Source organism: Apteryx rowi, unplaced genomic scaffold, assembly GCF_003343035.1.
Source record: "Apteryx rowi isolate R43461 unplaced genomic scaffold, aptRow1 scaffold_65, whole genome shotgun sequence".
NCBI lineage: Eukaryota > Metazoa > Chordata > Aves > Apterygiformes > Apterygidae > Apteryx > Apteryx rowi.
In genome coordinates, this window is record NW_020450927.1 from 2,557,081 (window position 1) to 2,580,196 (window position 23,116).

The 23,116-nt window shown below is 43.9% G+C and overlaps 3 protein-coding genes across 4 annotated transcripts in view; 1 reads left to right on the forward strand and 2 right to left on the reverse strand.

Moving 5' to 3' along the window:
* RGS8 (regulator of G protein signaling 8) overlaps positions 1–1,253 on the reverse strand; it is a 41,365-nt gene extending 40,112 nt beyond the window's left edge. For both annotated transcript variants that reach the window (XR_003256477.1, XM_026084742.1), the window contains exons 1-2: positions 1,161–1,253; positions 813–940 (exon numbers count right to left, since the gene is read on the reverse strand). The gene's annotated coding sequence lies outside the window, so the exon portion shown is untranslated. The remainder of the gene's footprint in view (positions 1–812; positions 941–1,160) is intronic.
* On the reverse strand, positions 975–17,730 carry DARS2 (aspartyl-tRNA synthetase 2, mitochondrial). Its single transcript, XM_026084658.1, has 17 exons — positions 17,628–17,730; positions 17,088–17,187; positions 15,901–15,967; positions 15,519–15,620; positions 14,173–14,268; positions 13,042–13,165; positions 12,349–12,395; positions 9,783–9,889; positions 8,865–8,934; positions 8,109–8,288; positions 7,151–7,258; positions 5,863–5,925; positions 5,501–5,653; positions 4,400–4,618; positions 3,458–3,568; positions 3,169–3,244; positions 975–1,900 (listed from the first exon to the last, which is right to left on the reverse strand). The coding sequence occupies exons 1-17, from the start codon at positions 17,728–17,730 to the stop codon at positions 1,713–1,715; spliced, it is 1,914 nt and encodes a 637-aa protein (XP_025940443.1). The 3' UTR covers positions 975–1,712.
* A 176-nt stretch (positions 17,731–17,906) lies between these two features.
* CENPL (centromere protein L) lies at positions 17,907–21,957 on the forward strand. The gene is made up of 4 exons (XM_026084659.1): positions 17,907–18,044; positions 18,185–18,436; positions 19,197–19,739; positions 20,999–21,957. Exons 1-4 carry the CDS (start codon positions 17,907–17,909, stop codon positions 21,068–21,070), a joined length of 1,005 nt encoding a protein of 334 aa, XP_025940444.1. The 3' UTR covers positions 21,071–21,957.
* Positions 21,958–23,116: the final 1,159 nt, after the last annotated feature.

Consider the following 23,116-nt stretch of genomic DNA (forward strand, 5'->3'; position numbering starts at 1 on the left):
TAGGATTTAACCATGCTCTGAGACTGATGATAACAATCATGAGATGAGGAAGGATTCTGTGCACATACCTCCAGTGTCTTCAAATCTAAAGAGAATTTACAGGAAGGTGGTTCGTCTGATGATTCTGGATGGTACTTTTTACCTGTTTTCCAAGGTACTCAAAAAAAAACCCCCCCCCCCCCAAAAAAAAAAAAACACTTAAGGAGATGAGCCACCTCCCTTACTGGTTCTTATCAACAGGATAGTGCAGAACACCAACAGTCTGCACTACCAAGTAATGGTTTCCAGCAGTGTGGAGTTGGTATTAGTCAATAACCCTCAGAGTTAGAACTTGCAAGAAGGGATCTGCTGCAGAAGGCCTGAGTCCAGTATCAGCTCAGACAAGAATTGTAGGCATCCTTCTAACCACATGCTCATGCATTTTCTCTGGCAAAGGCCTCCTGCTGTCCTTCCTAGCTGGGACACAGTGGCTCCCCCTTCTCTTTCTTTGCTCCATCTTCCGAGCTTACTCACATGATCTCATGCTTCTCTTTTCCTCACCTGCTTTCCCTTCCTCCTTCCCTCCCTCCAGTTCTCTGCTTACTCCCACCTACATGCAACACAAGTTAAGAACAGATGTCTACTGGCAGCACGTTTGCAGAGGGCTTGCTGTGCTGTAAAGCAGAGGGCAGAGCCAAGTGGCTTGGCCTGGCAGTGTGCTAGAGCCCACAGTCTACTCAGTACAATGTTGCTTCTGCACTGTGGCTGCACTGGTGTGGGACAGAGAAAGAATAGACGGTTGCTTGCAAGGAGCTTGCTGCTGCATCACTCACTGCTGTAGCTGCAGGCTTGCAGGAGGAGGTAGAATTCACACAAAACCACCAATTCTGCTAAGCTGTCACTGATTTCTTGTCACTTCCTTGACTGGTCAGGGGTCGTAAAGAACTGGCACCTCTTCCTTCTTGAACAGAAAGAGCAGAAAAGCCCAAACCAAGCTCAGTCAAAACCAAATTGCCAAATTAACTTTATTTACAAACATACAAACTTCAGAACTAGTATTCTGAAAGCAGAAGGACCACAGGCCCCAAAGATAGATCATCTCCTGTTTGATGAGCATTACAAGAACAACTGTTGCAAATACTGTGCATGCTCCTTCCCACCGCTTTGATTAGGGATCTCACCTGACAATACAAATTCCCTGTAGCAAGTTCTGGATGATCTTGTATCCTCCAGCAAGAGAGAAGCTGTAGGCTGCACTAAAGATTCGTTATGCTCTTGGCCCAGCACAGCTCTGCTCTGTTCAAACAGTCCTCATCTAATGGAGATTTGATGATTATCAGGAGTACAGATCTTTTACCAGAGAAGCTGACACGCAGTCTCCTCCTATCTGGATATTTTACAAGGGACATGTAAAAAGTGAGGGGTAGGAAAAGAAAAAAAAAAAAATCCCACCTTCACTCCAATATGACACCCCAAAGCCAATTGTCTCAATATCCTATGCTAAAACGAGGTTCTTCTACTTTGCTTTCCTACTTCTCCTTCCCATTACCAACCCAAGGGTGAATCTCTATCAGGGAACCCTCATATCTATTCCCCACTCAATTCTGAAACTGCCATGGTGTAGTGAGGTTGTACTCTCCCGTATCAGCTGATGTTTTCTGAACTGAATTCTAGAATTTAGAAGCTAAAACCATCCCTGGTTAAACAAATCACCTCACATCACTGGCTTTATGTCAGTTCTTCTTTGCCTCTGCTTCTGCAACAGGCCAGGAAACCTGGATGTGATATGGTTCTAGCTCTTCTGGAGTGACATAGTCTGGAGCATTGCCCATCAGGTCCCGTCCCCTGAAGGATTTGGGAAAAGCGATGACATCTCGGATACTTGGAGCACCAATGATGAGTGAGATCAATCTGTCAAGTCCTGGAAGCAGACAACAAACTAGTGAACCACTTGAGTTATGGCCTTATATTACTTCCTTTCATTCAGAAAATCAGGAAGATGAAAGTAAATAGTATTACTGGGCTTGAACATTAAAACAGAAGCAGATAAGGGAAAAAGTTAATCTCAACCAGTAAGCAGAGAAACAGACTTGCCTAGAGAGCAAAATGAAGYTTTTCAGTGTTACAAGAAATTCTGAGAAACACCAAGCACTTGCAAGATAGAGACAGTTCCTTTGCAGAGAGAGTGTAACAATGCAGGGCAGGTAAATGGCAGGAACATTATGAGGGCTCTGTTGAACAGGTCAAACAAAGCTCTTGGCTAAGAAGAATTACAACAATGAAGAGGAATTCAGGAAGAGCAAGAGCCTCTGGGTGACTGCGTGGAGGGAAATTACACAGAAAGATCATAGGTTAAAAGGCTACCTTTAAAAAAAAAGAAAAAAACAAATTTGCAGGATTCTAGGAGAAAAATACAACATTGCTGTAATGCTGTACACAGCATTGTAATGACTTCAGAGGATGCCACAACAGCTTAAACCAACACAGGTCAACACTGCTGTCTCCTCCATCTCCCTCCGACTATGGGGTCTACCTCCTCCYTGTGTTGGCACAGGTATTCACCAGGCCCATGCGGAGCCAGATCAGAGAGCTAACCCATCAGAAAAGCACTGTCCTTCTTTGGCAGGATTTGTTTACTGCCAGTTTAGCTCTCTGAATCAGCAAATGAAACAAAACAGGAAAGAGCTGTGAGACTGTGAAGCAGAGGGTGAGATTGTGGCAGTGACCCAGCATGTGAAACAAAGTACAGTGCTATCCCAGGCCTCTGTACATGCAGTATAGGGATCCTCTTCTGGCTGTGTAGGAAGGAGAATAAAGACAACTCAATGTTCATGAACATGCTGTTTGCAGAACAGCAGATAAAGGTTGTCCTTAGAGCCACCAACATCTCGTTTGGTCCTTGCATAAGAAATAAACCACATTATTACCCTGGAAAGGGACCCCAGAACATTCTGCACTTGGTGATGAGAGCTCTGTTTCCTTCCATAAAGCAGCTACAGAGACTGAAGCACTGTATATGCCCACAAAGTCTTACCAGGTTGGTCGTGCCAAACAGCAACACCAGAACAGCTATCTCTGTCAGGAGGAGACAAGGCTCTTGCTAATAAACATGACACTTTTTGCTGAGGTCTACTACATCAAAAGAAAGTCAGAAGACACCTGCATTCTGCAGAGCTAGAGAGCACCTACCTAAAGCGATTCCTCCATGAGGAGGAGCTCCAAACTCCAAAGCATCAAGCAGATGGGAAAGCACTTCAGAGTCCTCCTGCAAAGTTACATAAGAAATGTCACTGAAAAAACAATGCTTTTCCCACTAGCACTGTAAGATGAAGATACAATGAAGTCATCCATCTCTCAGGGCTACGTTTCTTTATCTGAGTAGCACACCTATGATTCTTACAGAATTTTAAACGACTATTTAAATGAAATGGTCTTTTACATCTCCAAGTGAATGTGGATGACATCTGTAGGCTGTTACCTTCAGCACCTTCTCAAGCACAAAACGCTGTAGCTCTGCATTATGAATTCGGATGGAGCCACCTCCAACTTCATTGCCATTTAGCACAAGGTCATAGTGCTGACTACGGACCTGGGGAAGGAAATGAGCAAGCACCTTAGCAAGGCACGGCCGCATTTAAYGCCAATCTGCACACAGAAAATAAAGCAGTACTGGGAATGAGAACATGGCATACAGCAACACAGTTTTCTCAATGGAGTCTTGTGCATTCACAGAAATTTGATAAGAGATTGAAAGCACTAAAGAGGAGAAATCCTTCTACTGAATTTCACTGGGGGTGACAAATTTCACTAAGTCTCCCCAAACACTGCTCTCCTGGTGCCCCATAGCATTCCAGCCCTGACAACATCCAGTGCTGAAAACATCCAGTCCTAGCATGGCTGCAGCTCTGAAATATTCAACAAGGTACAAATATGTAAGAAATCACGTGGGCACACATAGCCTCTATAGCCTCTGTTGTTGCTTTCTCATTACAATTTGAAGAGAAGCTTGCACCCAGTCTGAATTCAGGACCTGACCCAAGTCCAAGTGTAACAAGGTCCCCGTTCTGTACCAGTGCTACCAGAGGCATGGACTGCTGCTGAGAATGCCTCAGGGTGGCACATAGCTTAACAAAACCGAGAACAGTACACATCCTTATGCAAAGTTGGTAAGAACCTGAAGCAACGTGGGATGGGTCAGAATATAAAACTCCTCATTTTAAGCAATTGTTTTCTCTAAGCCCCTATTGTTAGGGGCACACCTAAGTAACCTGGGAGCCACATCTTCCAAACAGATATAAACAACATGCAGTGAATTCCATGAGACAATGTCTTTTTACAGTAACAACAGCTGCTACTTGCCCACTTTTCCAAGACACACAGCTGTAAAAGGGCCAGTATGGAGGACATGAGGTTCAGTCACCTTTGTGGGATCAGAATAGAGGAGGCTCATATCTGAAGGATGAGGGGCAGTGAAGGGATGATGAGCAGATTCCAGTTCTGTAGGATTCTCTTCCTTGGGGAGGAAAAGTGGGAAATCTACCACCCACAGAAAGTGAAAAGCTGTAGGATCACGAAGTACCAGGCCAGCCGCCTCCAGGAGGTCAGCGCTCTCCAACCGTAAGCTCCCTAATGCAGAGCACTGCAAAAGAGAAGGGAGAGAACAAGAAGGGTCAGTTTTAATGCCAGGAACTCAGGGAAGTCACACAGGCCAGAGAGCGTTTTTCCAGAAAGGCAGCATCGCGAACAGCATCAGTTGCACTGTTGCCTTAAAAACACTTTTGCCTTGTCTCCTAAAAGACATCACCTTCCCACTGAGGCAGCAGCAGCTCCAGGGTTTGGACAGATGATTAGAACCCTACAAAGAAAGGCCAAGTAAGGAGCTAGAAAATCCATTTTTCTCCAGAAGTTCCATCCTCACAGAACTCTTACACTGATCTCAAGGCACTATGCAAATGTGGATTAACTGTGAAAGCATAGGTAAGAGCTTCACTGTACAGAGAAATAAATACACAGAAAGGGGAAATGACACACAGTTTTGGCTATCATGCAAAGCATGACACCTTGTCATAAGCCAAAGCTTGGATGGCAATGTCTACTAGTAAGAACACAGAGAAAGGTAGGGACAGAGTCTCCCATTACCTCTGCTAATAATGAGCTGTGCCTCACTCTCCCCATCTGCTTATAGGAGACAAAGTTGCCTAGTTGGCTTTGTTTTCTAATCTTTGTTGGGTGTTAAAAAAAAATTAAGATGAGGTGAGAGAAAACGAGACACTGATGTGATCATGTTTTATAATCCAGCCTTCATTTCAGCTATGATCTCTTCCCAGAATTTGACTGGGGAAGTAGAAGCAATAGGTACACTTCATGCCTTACTTGTTGTTACTACAGCTTCAGATCCAGAGTAACGTAGAATTACATGATGTTCTTTTTTAATGATTAGAGGAATTAGGGTAAGGCCAGATAAACATCAAAGCCATCATCAGCAATATTCGACTCTCAGCCACCCAGAGATACATCCTACCACTTGCTTGTGTTCTCCAGCTGCCAGCAGGACCACATCATCCACTTGCATCTTTAGCGCTTGGACAAGCTCTGACTGCTGCTCCTGGCCAAGAAACTTTGTAAGCAGAGACTTCAAGCTTCCATCAGGCCTGCAGATAATGTCCACAATTTCCTAATGCAGGAAACCAGTAAAGACAAGGAACATGTTCAGTTCAGTGCTGCCCTCTCTCGTCTTGAAGCATCATATGCTCAGGCACTGGCTCTCAGCAGAAGAGCTTTATTAAAAACTGCTCTTCTACCTTCCTCTGCCTGCAATTGCGTAACACTTTATACAGCCTGTCTTTCACTCTTTCCAATGCTTCAGCAGTGTTTCTGTCTCACCTGGTTAAACTGGGATCTTGCAGCCTCCTTTAATGACTCGATATCTTTATTTTTAAGATATCTCTGGGGAAAGAGTGAGAGAAGAGACATTAAACATCAGTAAAATCTGTGAAAAGCCAGGCCACGATTCAAATCTACTGACTCAGCTGTTTCCAAACCTCTAAAGCTTTGTTTCTAACACAAGATCTAACACAAGAGGGCTGCGCAATAGGAAAGGGCTGCAGCACTAGACTGCAGCTGAGTGTCTTCTCCAAAGGCTCCTTTCAGCAAGAGGCCCTTCTAGGCAGTACATCCAGATGCAGGTTTTCTCCCTGCTCACAGATCAGACATAGCTGGTCAGCAGAGTCAGATCATGCCAACTAACTGCTTCCAGCATGCAGGTTACAGAGAAGGACGAACGGTGTAACACCATATTGATGCGCAGGGCATAGCTCAAACAGAAGAACAAGAAAGGGAAGCCAAATGAGCTGACCCTCAGATGCATAGAAATGCAGTAGGTTTGAGGTCCTGCAACAAGCTCTTGAGTATATGACTACTCTAATATTGAGAGCTAAAGATCTCACTTTTGTTTTGCTCAAATGCACAGCTTAGTGCCCTCTCATGGGAAGCCAGTAACTTGCACTTTCTGTCAGAATTACAGCAATCTGAGAAACCGTGGCCAGATAGTCCTACTCCCCAAATAAAACACAGTGCTCAGTGGAATCTTTGTTCTATACTGCACATGCTGCAAAGATGCCCAGAGACAAAATTAAATCTGCTTCCCTGCCAAAGTACATGGATACTGTCAAATAAGCTTCTAGATCTAGATCTATTAAGGCTCTCAGCCTTGGATTTGGTCTCTGACATTCTCATCACAAGACACGAGTCATGTCCACAAACACGACAAAAGCAAATGTGAGAGTGGCATGTAACCAGCTGATCTTTCTCTCACTAGTCCAGAAAAGAGCTGTGCCATACTTGGCACTTTTTCAATCTCTGGCCACAGGGCACAATTTATTATTCAGATATAAAACAGAAGCCATCCCTGACGAAAGCAAACTGAAGCCCAAGAGGCCTCCCTATGCTCCAAGGTCCTCGCAGCTCTGTTTTCTTGCTGGCCTTCCAGAGGACAATATATTCGTTCCATCACCTAATCTTCCCCATTCCCCTCTTCTAACACACCTCAGCCAAACCTGAGGTCAATCACAAGTGAGAGCAAGGGACACTTCCATACCAAGAGAGAGGAATTCAAAATGCTATTTTATTCTTTTTACATAAATCATAAGCAATAAGTAAAAATATCACTTACCATCCCCTGAGGGATACAAATGGCTTTGACAGTGCCATGCGGGTAACTGAGTGCATTCTGCACAAAGTGAATGCCCAAACTTCGTGAAAAATCACTGATATCCACTATCTGCATGGGGAAAAAGCACAGAAAATAAGCAGTAGTGGTAGGAACACAATGCAAATCCTGCACCTGTGTCTTTTAACTCCTTCAGCACCACTTCTTGGGACAACATTTCCTTGCTCAAAGAAATCAAAGGATTCATAGAAAGAAATGAATGGGGCCAAGCTAGAATAACCATTAGCAGCCTGAGCACTACAGAGACAGAAATGCAAGAGAGGCAGGAAGAAACAAGAGAAAGGTAGAGATGGTGACATCCTGCCACAATGGAGGGAGCCATATACTTAAAAAGAAACCCCCCAAATTAATTCCTAGGGAGATATAAGATGCTTTCTTGCTTTTCAGTACTGCTCCTCTTAATACTTTTATCAATATTTCTATTTCATACTTCCATATGTGTGTGCACACTAACACAGCTAGTCTTCTCAGCAATATCTTCAGAGCATTGAAAGGCTGGTGGGCGCAGACAGATCAGAGAGCCTGTCTCATGAAGTATGCTCCTAGGAGCAGCATGCTTTGGGGCAAAACGTATAAAAATGCTTAAGGCATATGTGGTTGCCTTACAGGCTTCTGCTCCTAACACAGTCAAAATGATTTGCTTCCTGACACTAAATTATCTTTAAAAAGAAAAAGTTCTAAGAAGATCCATTTTCCCACAACCATATATCAAACCCTTCTATTCTCTAAGATATGAATACCTGTACAAAGCAGCAATGATGGGAAAAACAAGTTGGGTATGTTACAGCGTTAAGAACCCCAGCTGACCACAGCACATAGATACGATTTAAACGCAGAATATTTAGAAACACTAATAGAAAGAAGGAGAAAAGCTGCAAGTTTCCAGTGGGCGATCCCTCACCTTCATGTCAAAGCGAGTGTCTGGTTTATCAGTCCCATAGTCAGCCAGTGCCTCCTCATATGTCACGGAAGGGAAAGGAGTGGTAATGGGGCCTCTCTCCTCAGGCCAGGAATATTGCAGGAGGCCCTCTATTAGTCTCTGGATCCCACCTTGATCTACAAATGACATCTCTATATCGATCTTAAAATATAAAACAAGAGGGGCATTCCACATTAGCTACAGTTTTTGCCTCTGAGAGCTGCTTGCAGAAACTCAACTATAAAGCAAGCATAAAAGGAAATAACACACTAATCAGAGCATGACCGCATTACACTGAGGGTGTGCTTGTGATCTCCCTACAGATGTATGACTCAGGCCATGATCTCCTCAGAATCCCCAATGAGGTAATGATRACAAGGACAGAGGGAAAAGCCTTGAATAGGCCAAGCTAACTCCATCTGGGATCTCAGGACTGAGGAACAGGATGCCCAGCTCAGCAGGACAGGAGCAGATGCGCATCATCGAGCACAGTCACTGCTGCAGCACAATCCCCACAGCTGCAGATGGGCACCTGGGACTGTACAGTCAGCCAAGGACAGAAATCACTCCGTGCATCCCATACCAACTGCAGAGGGCTGTGCCTGTGAAACACGCAGCAAACAACATTCTTCCCCCCAGGCAGCACCAGGGCTAACCAAAACTAGTCCCTCAGAAGGGAAAACAACTACAGGTTGCTTGGGGTAAGGAGGAAGGTGAAAGGAGGTGTAAACTGGTTACCTGAGTGAATTCAGGCTGTCTGTCAGGCCTTGAACCTTCATCTCGATAGCAGCGAGCAACCTGAAAGTACCTGCAATAGTACTTTTACTCAGATAGGAATCTGAAGTAGCCTAAATCAAATTGTGGCTATAGAATTGATTATTTGGGGGGGGGGGGCAGGGAGGGAGCAAGAGCATGCTCTGTTCCCTTTACAGTGGGTGGTCACAGCCCTGGTTGTTCCCATCGCCCCAAAAGCATGAAAGTTAGAGTGGAAGCAACTGTACCAGCAGCTGTATCCATCTCCAACCATACCCTCCAGAGGCATGTGACAGGCTATTAGGTGAGCTGTGCCCTGACAGGGCATAAATAACCCCTTTTCCCACCTTCTACTCCAGACCTGGACTTTACTGAGGGCCAAACAAAACTCACTCATAGTCTGGACCTAGACTGCAGTTCACTGCATGAAAAGCTCTCTCTCTGTGGCCAGCTTCAATTTTATTTGGGGAAACAAGACCAATTAAAAGCTTTGTACTATGCATCCTCAGTATAGGCTTTCCCTGTCCTAATCACGTTCAACTGCACAAATTTATCTCAGTTCTACAGGTTACTGCTGGTGAGGCTTTTACCACCCACTTGATTTTCTGCCCTTCAGGCAGTCTGCCCCTGCAAAGCTTCTTCCTACATATGTGCTTAAGATTAGGTTTTCATTTAAAACAACAGTGAAGATTTCAACCATTAAAAAGGGATACAATTCCTCTTATCAGGAAGCATTATTGCTAAAGGGCCTGACCTAGCTGAAAAGTTGTAAGTATTTAAGGATCCCTCTTTAAATCACAAAACACTTGGCAAGTTCTTGAGGAAGTCTCTAAAACCTCATGGATCAAAGCAAACAAACCCTGGACCAGACATGTCGAGAACAGAAGCCCAAGAAACCCTTACCTGTCCAGGCCTCCAACCATGAGGAGCTGCTTGAACTGCTGAGGACTCTGTGGCAAAGAGTAGAACTTCCCCGCTTCCCTCGAGGGCACAAGGAATTCTTTTGCCCCCTGGCATCAGAAAAAAGAGAAAAGCTTACAAAAGTCAGCAAATAATCAGCCTAAACTCCCAACAGAGCAACAAGTGATGGGCTTATACTGCAGCATGGGAGATCAAGGTTAGACATTTGGGAGCAGTCCCCAGGTATAATGGCAGTGACACACTGGAATAGATTGCTAGGGCAGACATGGGGAAACTTGTCCTAGAGGACAAGGACTTGTTAACATCTGTCTGCAATAACTTAGGAAGCAAGACCACGTATTATTCATCATGTTTACAGGCCAAAAATCTTTTTCAGCAGGACAGACCCTACCCCTCTGGGCAGTTCCACCAYGTGACAGTGTTCTGAAGAAATAAAAACCAAATTCAGAGATGTGCAAGGTGTCACAGGTTTCACTGTAAACTGGTGCAGGTTACACACTTACAGTGGTGGGTGGAGGGTGGCTGTGGAAGGAACAGCGACCATTAAGAGAAGAGAACAGCTCCCCACTTTACCATACTATAGCCTAGGTAATCATCCTGGCTGCTCATCTACTGCAGCCTGGGCTGACTGTTCCCTCAGCAGATCTGTAACGCTGACTTCACAACACAAACCTCATACCTGCTCTGCACAAATTCCCTCTGGGAGAGAAACATTATGTGCAGTATCACTCTTTCACCTACAGATGTGTTTAGCAATGGGGGCTTCTCTGAGCTTCAGGGAGCTATCAACTTTTTCTGCTCATGGCTCCTTTCCTTCCCGCCCCTTGATGTAGAGCATGCTGGAAGAAAGGTCAGCCCAATATTTCCTCAGGTGACCCAACCTGAGTTGTAGAAACAGGCTATAAATAGCGTTTTGGAAATGAGCAGGTTGAGAAGCCTTTTGCAACATCTGATAAAATTAAAACACTGCTGTAATTATCATTCTTGAAATCTGGGTCCACTTCTGCTTCACTAGCTCTTCACGCTCTACATTGCCTCATGTAAGATGCAGGCTTTAATCCTAGTATCACATTCCAGGCCTAGCAATGAATGCAACAGCAGCTTGCTCAGCTGAGGGCAGGAAATACCTGACATGTAAGGGAGCCTTTTCTACAGCAAAAAAAAGACATCGAGACTGAAAAGACTGCTGTTCTCTGTCAGAGGGAGGATAGAGAAGTATCCTCCAGAGAGAAACTAAAGAGTTGAGAAGAATTTCTGAGCTCTGCTCTCAAAGAATGAAGAAAAATGACCTTACAAATAATAATTAAAACAAAAAACAAACAAACAGTACATATGTTTCCTAATCTACAAGTCAATTTTTCACACCTCTTCTACAAGAATCATTGGCTTTCTTCTGCTCACCTAGGCTAGAGAAGGCTGCAGCACCAAAGAAACACTGAACTTTCCAGCAGGAGAAGTCAGCACAGCAATTAAAGAGTGATATAGCAAATATAATGATCATAAAATGGCACAATGTTTTCAGAACTCTCTAGGAACTGCAACAAACTTTGTTTTCAAAAACAGGCCCTTTTCAGTGCTTAATTCCAAGTCCTTTCAAGATAGTTACAACCTTCAATAAACTCTGCAAAAGACCTTCCTTCACCATCTTTTGCTCTCACCATGGGCATATTTCAACTGCTGAGCTCTGCAATCTATAATTTGGACCCTTCTGCAGCAAGTAGGTTAGATGCATACAGCACTTAAATAATCTGACATAAGCATCTACTGTATAAGTTGGGTGGACTTTGTCATTACTGGTAGAGTGGACTCCATACTGGGCAATCAAAGCCTCAGAGAGAGCTATTTCACAGAATTGAATCTGCAAATTCAAGGATAACATCACAACCTAGAAGTGGAAGAGGAAAGAACCTATAGCCTCCGCATAAAAAATCTCACTGGTGAGGAAATGGCTGTTTGTACAGCACATTTAAACAATCTATTAACCAGCTTGGTCTGAAATATCCTCCCCCTCTTGCTCGGTGAAACCAATGCATAACAATACATTTAAATACCTATCATGGATGGCGTAAGAACTCCGTGTGTCAGCTAGGAAGAGCACATATCCTTGCAACAGCAATTCCTGGGCTACAGCTCTCTTCTCTATGATTAATTTTACAATGAAAGGAAGAAGCATAAATTCAGAAATTAAAACACCTTGAGTAGAGGCACTGCAGACACCTATCAGTTAAGAGACAAATGCTAAGGAAAGTGTTTAGAGTAAGATTTTTGCTTTTATCTGGCTCATGTTCAGCATGCACTTTACAAGACAGAAGCTTTATTCTCTTATGATATCAAAGGATTCAAACTTGAGACACAAGATGCCACCTCTTCCCATTCACCCTCTCTACTTTCAAAAGGATCAACATATCATATCAGAAATCGCAAGTGAGCTCTTAATTAGTGGGAACACAGCAATGAAAGCAGAGTGGCAAACGAAGATAATTCAATAATTAAGTGCCTGTGCAATTGCAGGTGGCTAAAATGCATTTATTTCGGACAGCATACATACCCCTGGGGTTCTCTTAAAGAGCGTTGGAGTTTCTACATCCACAAACCCTGAGGAACAAACACATGCTTCAGACACAGGATATGGTGAGAGCAGGGAAAAGAACTAGTATGACAAAAGGAGGCTGCAGGGGGGTTAGTCAGGTCAACAGGTAATTTAGCACACCCCATAACCTCTCCAAAAAACTATGGACTTCTCTGTTTCTAAGCGTAACTTGTGCAATGACAGACTTACAGGGTCTGAGCTCCCCCTAAGACCTGCCAGAATTGTTGATAACTACATTCCATATAGGCTGAGAAATTGTTAATTCACTATCCGTTTTAAACTAGGCAGCAGTTTTCAAAAAAGGACTTCCTGATTTTAAGATAAGCACAAGCCCTATGAGAAATCTGTCCCCTTAACATGCCTCGAGTTGGGTGACCAAAAGAGAGAAGCCACCTGCAAAAAGCCTTTGCTTCTAGATATAGCTCATTTGAAACAACTGGTCTGCAGAATGCTCCGAGATTTCAACACGCTTTGTTCTTCAGACCTGATAACATCCCTCTAGAGTCCCCAGTGCAAACACACAGGTCCTTACTAAGTGGGATCAGTTTGCCGGAGCAGGTTGGTTGGCAATCTCTCCCAGCAACAGGAAAGAGAAGAAAGGAAGACTAAAATGTTGTTTGCTGCACACAATTCTTCAAGCACTTCTCTTACCATGGAGATTACAGAGGTATTCTCGCATCCTCATCACAATCTGTGATCTCAGCCGCAGGTTATACTGTAACTGAGAGCTGCGCAAGTCCAAGTAGCGATACTGCATGCGTAAGGCCTCTGATTTCTAGAGATAAGAGACAATTAGGATTAAGAGACAAAATTAAAATTGCATGTCTAATGAGGCTGCTCCTAAAGCCACAGGAGAAAAGAGGGAAGCTAAAAAAAGACTCTCTATTGCCATGACCCACCCATTACCCACAGCCTATATGAAGAAACATCAGGCACTGAGAATGTATCAATGCATGGCAATTATTTAAAAAAAAAGAAAAGATTTCTTTGAAGCCTTTGAAGAAAATAATTCTGTGGTTAGAGCTGCCTCAAAGCTCTGGATTTCAGTTCTCCTTATTCTCAGTCCACCAAACAGACTGTAGCAATCCTCCTCAAGAATAATGAGCAGAGGAGTGGTAACCATACAGAGATCTAAAGGAACAACCAAACGGTGATACACCCTTATTACGTGCAGGGGAAACTATAGTACTGCAGATGGTGGGAATTGTCCAGGACCTGTAACTTGGAAGGCACAGGACTCAGGTCCCCTGATTGCAACATCTATATATCAGTCATATTTTTAATGGCACAGAGAAGATCTTTAATTAACAGTGATTTCCCCACACGCACCCATAACATGGGCCCTTCACTAGAACCAACCTTCTACAAGATTGTGTACTTACAGAAGAAAAAATCCTCTGTTTGTTTAGCTACCTGTCCAGATATGATTAAGTGCCCTTGTCTTAAAACACATCAGTGCACTGGCATGTTCTTTTTCACACTCTCAAAAAAGCTAGCATAGCCTGCATTTCTTCCACTCTTCCCTTTACCATCTGTTCTTACAGTGATATTTTAAAACCCTGGGCACTGGAATCATTCAAGCTTTGTTTTCTGCTTAACTCTAATTAGAAATATATCCTCACAGCTAACAATAAGCACATCCTATGGTAAATACCAYTCTTTTCCCAAAGCAGAGCTGGGGAGAACAAGGTGAAGGTCTTGCAGACGTTTTGCTGTCCCCCTAGGCCAATTCTAAATTTACTGAAAAGCCGCTGCTTGGCTACATGAGAAAAATGCAGTAACCTTGATAAAATCCTTGATTTCAAAAGGTAGCTTCCTGCAGGAGTTTAGGATCTCTGCAGTCTCCACCTTCACTTCAATGTCCCCTGTTGGCATTTTCTGCAGCAAAAAGGTGAAATAAATTAGATTCAAAGCTTAGGGAAAGCAATTGGGCACAAATCCTTTATATATTTGCAGGAAAAAGAGAAATCCATGTGATTATCCTCCCTGCCCTCTAACACAGCACAATTGAGAGAACTTCTCCCAAGGACAGATTTCCCCTAGATTTCTATTCTGTTCAGACAAAAGGCAAGTCATCTCACTGAAGCTGGAGTGTTCTTTTCTAATAGCATACCAATCTCTACAAGAAATGAAATTGCTTTTACTTTGCCCTCGCCTTGCATGACACGCTGAGCACAGAGGAAGTCAGTCCCAGATCCTATTAGTGCACAGGCATTTGGGCAAAAGAGTAGTTTCATTAGCTTTAATGAAACTGCACAGTATAAACATTAGTATGTATTAGCAATATCTCAAGCAGCCTTTAATAAAAGTGAAAGAGACAACTCATGAGGAAGGGCAATGCCTTTATGACACCAATTCTGAGAACTAGCCATCTTTTCTTAAATACTGAGGGACAGCAGAGACCTTCTCTCACTTCGAACTGTGCCACAGTGAAGTTCATTCAATGCTACAAAACTCTTTCTATTCATCAGGAGAAAGTATGTATCAACTTCCAACACAATGATAACAGATTAAAAGAAATAAGTGAGGCCTGAAGTTAGCATCCTCTGTGGCTATTCATAGCGGTCTGAGTGAAAAATTATGGCCATAAATCCAGGGTTCTTTTTCCAGTTCTGCTAATGATCAGATGTGTACAATCTTGAGAGTCTATGGCTGATTACAGTGAGAGCTGAGGAATGCACAACATTAAAAAAAGGTAAGTATTCAACCTGTTTTCTATACCATGAGAACAGTAAGATCTAGTCTGAGTGAGAAACAGGTCATCACATACTGTGGAACATATAAAGGCAACACGTATTTTTAAGAAAAAGAAATTGTATCAACCACACTTTGAAAGATGGAAAAAGCTAGCTTTTTAATGGTTCCCATTACCCTTTCAAAGGGTTGCAGCACATTTTAATGCACAGTTGCCTGTAATGTGCTTTGAGATTCTCCTAAGTGACATGTCATAGCAGTCATTTCTGCCTCACATCGTTTGAGGATGGGCTGTCACATACCTCAGAGAACAAAACTGCCAGTGGCAAAGCTGTGACACACACACGTAAGGCACATAATCCCACATGCCATGCTCTTTTCCACAAGCAATGCCACACGCAATCAAAATACYCGAGAGACCCCGAAGTCCTCACCGGATTCTCCTGCCCTGGGGGCCGAAGGCACACAATCCCAGTCACTCGCACAACAGATTCCACTGGAGCATTGGACAAGAGCTTCTTCACATGGGAACGTGCCTGCAAGAAGATGCTAAAATCTCAAAGAAATTTGAAGAACAGAGCAGATGCACCATGCTCAGGGGCCTCATTTCTTAATGGCCTCTCTGAATCAGTAATCATTCTTCATAAACCAAAGGAAACGGTATTAATATTTCTAATGCAATGTCACATCAGGGCTCTCATCATAACGCAGGAGAAGTCTGCTTGTGAGTCAGAGCCCTCAGTCTGCCAAAGTACCTCATTCTGCACTGGATGTCTCCTGGACACAACCTACCACTCATCTTTTGGTAGCACTTACCTCATCCTGTGGAATGATGATCTGGGTCAGTCCCTGGAAATCCCTCAAAACCAGAAAGAGGCCCTGTCTGATCCATGAAGAAAAACAAAAGAAAAAATGTTTTTTTTAAGGATTCAGCCATTTTCTGCTTTTTAAGACAAAGTACACAGCAACAAGCTACTCTGTATACCTTGATATCTCAAAGCATTTCCAAAGCAACATATGCACAGATATTACTTTTCCCACATCTGAATCTTATCTGAACAATTTGCTTCAGATCTTGTTGAGCCATGTACCAACAATGTGCAAATAACCCAGAGAGGCAGCATTTGAATCTGAACATTAATCCATGYAGAACAGGGATTCTGAACCCATGAAATTTCCAGAGATTCCCTGTGCAACAATCTCATTGCAATAATCCTGTTTCCTGCAACTCCATCCACAGCTGTTCCAAGATGAGCAGCTCAGATCTGCTAACAAAATCTGTGAAGGCCGTCACTGCAGAAGCCTGCTGGATAAAGAACAGCTTCCCTGGACTGTAAAACACAAAAGGCTACTTTTGATGCAAATTAATTTCATCAAAACCACAGGACCTATTTCCAATTTACAAGCATATACCCAGAATCAAGACATTTAAGAGTAACATCCATGCTATATGCAGACACACTTTTTACTCTGGATTTGCAAAAGTATAAAATCTATTAGAAGTGATTACATCATGCCAYCTATAGCAAAGTGTTGGAATTAATATTTCACCTTCTGTTTACTAGCTTTTTTTTTTACTTTTTCTTTTCGATCATTGCATGCTTACTTTCAATATGCATCATTAGGTGAAAACACAATGAACATCTTTGCTTAAAACTTAAGGAATTTGTATGAAAGAAATTACTTGCTCGCAGCTGTTCAAGAACTGCTATAAACATGATATCATTTATTTTCTCCCCTACAGAATGGGGGTAGTAATATTTAACTGTTTTACAGGGATGGAATGAGGATCAATTACTTTTGTATCAAACTGCAAAATTTTAATTATTAATCTGTCATGAGTCTCAACTGCATCACTCATACATGCCTCAGAAGGGACCACTGCAGGAGATGAAAAGATAACTTGAACCATAAAAGGTGTCTGAACAACAGAGAACCAGATTCAGAGGGTGCATTGGACCAGGCAATTAAGTGTCTCCATTTTCACCTCCGTTTGCATTTACCTTTGGTATTGAATCCATCCATACAACGTGACCTTTTGGCCCACATGAGCAGAACGCAGCTCTCCGCACGTGTTGGTCCGAGCAASAAAGCTACTGAAGTCTTGAACAAAAAATTAAAAATTACTTTATTGATTTTACAGACAGGTAAGATACAAAGGAGTTAAAGTCCTGAGKTTTTTTTTCCCCCCCCAGAAATCCCAGTATAATTTGGGTCTACTCAAAGWACAAGAATTACTTCACGTATTCCCAACTCGGTCTCTGTGAGACACTGGCACCAAGCGTGGCACGAAGTTACCCTAGACGGGCTTTAAGAAGGAGCTGAAGCTACGTCCGCGCCCCAGGCAAGCCGGCTCCGCAGGCCTGGGCACGGCCCCCCCCCCCGCCGCCTCGGCCTGCGGCTCGGCGCCTCTCGGCGAGGAAGAGCAGGGAAAACCACGGCTCGACGCTAAGGGACGGCGACGGCTCCGCCGCTGAAGCCGGGAGAGGCGGTGAGAAGCCGAGCCGAGCTCGCGCCACCCGGGCGCCGGGGCCCCGTCTCACCTGGGGCGCCCCGGGCCGAGCGCGGGCCCGCGCCGCTCCCCAGGCGCCGCCGCCCCGCTGCCGCTGCCCAGCGCAGGGCCCCGCAGAGCGGCCGCAGCGGCATGGCGGGCCCCGGCGAGGCCTCCGCAGCCGCGCACCGACCGCGGAGGAAGAGGAAGGGAAAGGCCCCGCCCCGCCGCTTCCGCCCGCGACAGACATGGCGCCGGGGGCGGTGCCGCGCCGCCGCGGGGGCTCACGGGAAGGGGATTCAAACGGCGCCTGGCGGGCGGCGGCCCCGCCATGGAGTCGGAGGCGCGGACGCAGCCCAGTGCCGGGCGCCTCTCCGGCGCTGCGCGGCTGTCGCGGGGGCCGCTCTTCGGGCGGGCGCACGGGCGCTTCGGGCCCGGCTCCGGCGGGCCGCTGCCGCCTTGCTCCCAGGTGCGCTGCCGCCCCCGGGCCCCCTGCTCGCGGCCTCCCCCACCCCCCGGCGCAGCGGCGGGAGAGCGGCGCCTCGGGAGCGCGGCCTTCCGCCGCGCGGAGGCTTCTCTCACTGTTTTATTCCTGTTTATCGGTTTCAGGAAAACGCGGACCCCCAGAAGACAGCCTTCCTCCTGCGCAAGCAGTGGGCCTTGTACAGCGTGACGCCGCTGTACAAGTTCTCGAGCGGCAAGCTGAGGGAATACGCCCGGCTGCTCGGCGCCTTCATCGCTGCCGAGCGGCACAAGGGCCTGGCCGTCCAGGTCGGGGTGGACCTGGACATCCAGGTGACCTTCTCCAGCCTCCCCGACCTGAAGGGCAGCGAGCAGGACCACGCTGCCATGCTCGTGCAGGTGATGACTCTTGCCGGCCGTGCTGATGGTTGCAGTGAGATTTGGGTCTTGCCAGTTGCTTTTGCTGTTACAAAATACCCTGTCTCTTACGAGAAACTTTTTTAAACCCTAGCTGTATGCCAAAATTACTATACTATCTTTTGAGACTTAATGAAGGTGAGTCCTGTCTATTTTTAACTCGCAGGGAACAACTCATAAATAATGGCTGTGCTCAACTGCAGTTTGGAGTTCAAATCCTTGGTAAGAGTCAGACTGTAAGAGTCAGCACTCCTGAGCTGTCTTTTTTAGCTACATTTTTTAGCTCTGAAGTCAGTTCACTTTTAAGATTTTGGGCAGGTTATTTAACTTCTTGGATGAGTTATTTAACTTTTTAAAGTTGGTATAATCCTGCCTCCCTGCTATAGCTCAAGCCTAATTTAATATTTCTGAAATACTTTGTCTTGAGTGAAAGACACTACTGAAATGCAAAGTTTTGTATGTGGTTTTAAGTCTTATTGTGGATTGGCTTTTCTGAATTAAGCAGCATAAATGCAGATTTGAGGACTGTGCCTAATGGAGTAAAAAGTGCTTTATCCACTGTTTTCAACAGAAGTACCCAGATCCTTTAGGGACGTAATGGATAGACTGAATAACTGTCTGAGCTTTCCAAGAACAAATGTTGCATGTGAGGTCCTGAGAAGAAACTTCTACTAGATATACTATACAAAACATCAAATTTGCTCTATAGCTATCACTCAAACACTTCTTTTCCCTATCCCAGCTTTCTTCAAGATCATCGGTTTCCCCAAAAAATTCGGAAGAGAAGTTGATGTGGTCAGGCTGGTTCTGTTGCGTGTCTGGAGATGATCTTTCGGAGAATGTGCCAGAGGACTTCACTTGTTTACCTTTGTTTCTTGCTAACGGCGCAGAGAGTTACGTGGCCATTGTCGGAAGCTGGTTTCAGAAGACTTTTGACTGCCGCTTCCGCCGCTTAGCCATCAGCCCTCTCAATCTCACTTGGATGGCAGCCATGTGGACTGGATGCAAAGTGGAAAAAAATGCATCTGCAACAGAACTAGTTTTCTCTGTTCCTTGTCTTCCCCAGCCTCTGGATATATCATATGCCATTCACCCAGAAGATGCAAAAGCTCTGTGGGACACAGTACAGAAAACTCCAGGAGAGATCACTCAAGAAGAGGTGGATCTCTTTATGGACTGCCTTTACTCTCACTTCCACAGACACTTTAAGATCCACTTGTCAGCTACAAAACTGGTAAAAGTTTCTACAGCAATTGCCTCAGCACACTGTGATGGGATTATAAAGGTGAGGTTTTAAGTAAGCATGCTCTCCTAACTAACGCTGGCCAAATAAAATAATTCTACGTGACCAGAGATACCTTCCTTTTAAGAATGAAAGCTGCATGTTTCTTATGCATAATTTCCCACTAAAAGTTAGTTAAAAACCTCAGCTTTTTAATTAGTTAATTAGTTAACTAACTTAATTAGTTCTGGAGTTTCAGACAACATGGGGCAATTATCAATACAGTATTTTACTACTGTACTGCAGCAGAACCTAGTAACCCTGGTCTTGGGCTAGAACTAGATGGACTAGCTTACTTTTTAGTAAGCAATACTGAGTTGCAATTTTCTGCTCCTGTTGGGTGAGTGCTCAGCTGGAATGAGCATTAACAGCAAGTGTACTGGCATTTTCCAGCTGGATTCTTCTTTTGCTAAAACTCTATTTTTCATCAGCTTAGTTTGAATTTTCAAGCCTCCGATGTCATCTTCCCTCCCTTTTTCCTTAAAGCTGGAGGTTTTGCTTCCTCCCAGTATAAGAAAAACTTTTTATCAYGATGTTATGACTGCACTGTTTTCATCTTAAGTAATGTGACTGCTGTGCCAGATAAAATTCTGAAAGAAAATCAGCTTTGTTGGGAAGCTTCTCTTAAGAATAACAGCCTTTGCCAGCACACCTGCAAACAATTAAATGTTATTCTTACTGTGAAAGGGCCTGTTTTTAACTGCAGTAGTGTATAAAAGTCACTGAAAACTTTTTATTTAGCAGGTAAGTAAATACAAGAAATCCTCAGACAGAATAGGCTTTCTGAAGAAGCATCACTACTCCTGTTCTAGAAAGTGTCTTGCATTAAATCATGTTATGGCTCTTCCATAACATGGATCCCGAGTTCAAGTCGGACACATATTCAATATGGACACTGTTATTCTAGGAAACTGGCATAGTTGAACTGGTGCTCCTAGAGAAGGAGAGAGGTAGCCAAAGGAGCAGAAGTGCTCGGATTCCCTCCTTCCAAAAAGCTGCAGTAGGAGCAGGGCATCCCTTCAGGTACTATGCTTCCCATGGGATGGGAGCAAAGGCTGGAGCACTCCAAGAGGAGTAGCATGTAGGCATGTGTGCTTTCTCCACAACTAGGGTCAAAATGCTAACAAAGGTACCTTGCAGAGAACAAGGGGAAAGCTGACTGCAATCAAATGGAACATCTGTATTTGGTTTCCATCCAGTTAAGGGTAAGGAAATTTGACCACTGCAATTTTCTTTGATATATGCTCTTGGTTCTTTTACAGTTTCTACAAAGCAAATACCTAATTGGAGTGCTGATGCTACTGACAGAACTAGCAATCTCTCAGATACAATGAGACTTGTTTCAGCTGATCTTCATCCCCAAAAAGCTTACTGCTGGAAGACTTAAGCTGAGAAACCTACTGGAAACTCATTCCTGCAGAACTTTCCTTTCTTGCACACTTGCTGTCTAGAGTCAAACTTGATCTCCTGCACTCAAACCTGTAACTAGCAGTAATTCAACATCATCATCATCCACAGGAAAGAAGATATTTTGCTCTAATAGAGAGGCCACAGTACTAGGAGATAAAACATTGCAAATGCTTGGATGCAACTTAATGATATTTCTGCTATTGTTTCAAATGGCAATCAGGTTTTTTACTGAACTGGACAGCCCCTGCTATAGGGCCCTTATTCTTAGCTAAACTTAGTAATACTCTTGGGGCCAAAATCTAAATGCAAAGTCAAGCATGCCTGAGAGAGGGATGCATGTTATGGGGCAGAAAAATCCAGGTTTCTAACTTCATACTGGTAAGGCTCCAAAATCTCTTGTTAAGGCCAGCACATAACAGTAGCAAAGTGTATGCTCACTCCCCAGTTGGGTTTAGGAAAAAAAGCATATAACTGACAACTGCCTTGTGTTTCCAGCTCTACTTTTCCTCGCAGACAAGTTAACACATAGAAAATCAAGGGCTGTCTATAAGCTAGAGACTTGGTATGTTTTGCCTGGTGTTTTATCTTCTGCAATGTAATCCTGTAGTCTAGGGAGCTCTCTGCGTTGAAGCTATGGGTGCTAAAACTTTATACTAGCTCTCTCCCTACAGCAGGTAGGGGTTCAGATAGCTAGTGCATAGTGGTTGCCTATAGCTTAAATGAGCAGAAAAGAAGTAGAAGGTGGTACATCTTAAGTGCTATGTTTTTTGTATTACAGTACTAAATAAAGAAAATATTGCCTTTTTTGCTATTATTTTGGTCTTGAGCAAAGTAAAGAAAAATCTATGCCTAATTAAACATACATACACTTGTATCTTGCTTATGTGCAAGCTATAGCTTACCTGAGTAAACTAGTGATCAGTCACCTATTAAATAATTGTGAGGAGCAAAACTTAGGAAGTCTAGTTTTCTAAGGAATTCACTTGTAATAGCTTCACTTGTACAGCATCTCTAATGTCTGATCAGTTGAGTTTGTGCTATAACTTTCCTCTAAGTAAGTAAAAAACTTGCATCCTTGCACTGACTGATCAGCTGTCACTAAAATTGGCTAATACATTCCTCTCTTCTCCCCTGCAATATGAGAGGAACCAGCCATGCAAACATATGAAGGAACATAACTGCAAGCCTAGTTTCTCATCTAGTGCCGCTAAAGGAGACATGTAATAGACTGAAATAAAGAATTAGCCAGAAATCATGCACTTGCTTTTAGTTTTATATTTAATAGTTAAGGGTACATTATTTTTGCTTGTAAAGGCTGCAGTCTGTAAACTGAGGATTCTTACCCTGTTGGAAACAAATTTTATCTTCTAAATAGCCCAGCAGCTATTTATTTTAAACCATCAAGGCTGGTGCTTTAGTTTCCTTTCAAAGTTTGCTATCTCAATTCAGAAAAGACTGAGTAAGCAGAAGCTGGAAGTCTGACATACCTGCCACCTGTACTTAGCTGATTATGAAACTAACCCTAAAGAGTTAACATTCTCATTCTAAAGTCAAATCTCCAGCCTTCCAGCAAGTTTGCAGGCACAATCTCTAAAATACAGTGAAGCCTCTTTGAACCTATTCCTTGCCTTAGGAACACAGACTAATATAAAGCCTGTGAGAACTCCACAGCAGAATCCTTGTATAAAATACAGGCCTGTTCAGCTTCCAAGAGTGATACTTTCCTAAGCTGCTGCTTTGTTAAGTATGTGCAGTATTTGCTATAGCCTACCTGTAGGGCACTGCTGGGGGGAAAAGCTACTTCCTTCTATTTTTACATGCTCATCTACAACTTGGGGTTAACAGAGCTAGATTTGGCCTGATATTACAGATATTTTCTTCCAGAAAGAGCTGGTTCTGAATGATGTGTTTCTAAGTATTTGAGGGTAACATGGAACAACAGAGTTTTAAGCCATTTTGCTTGAGCAGTG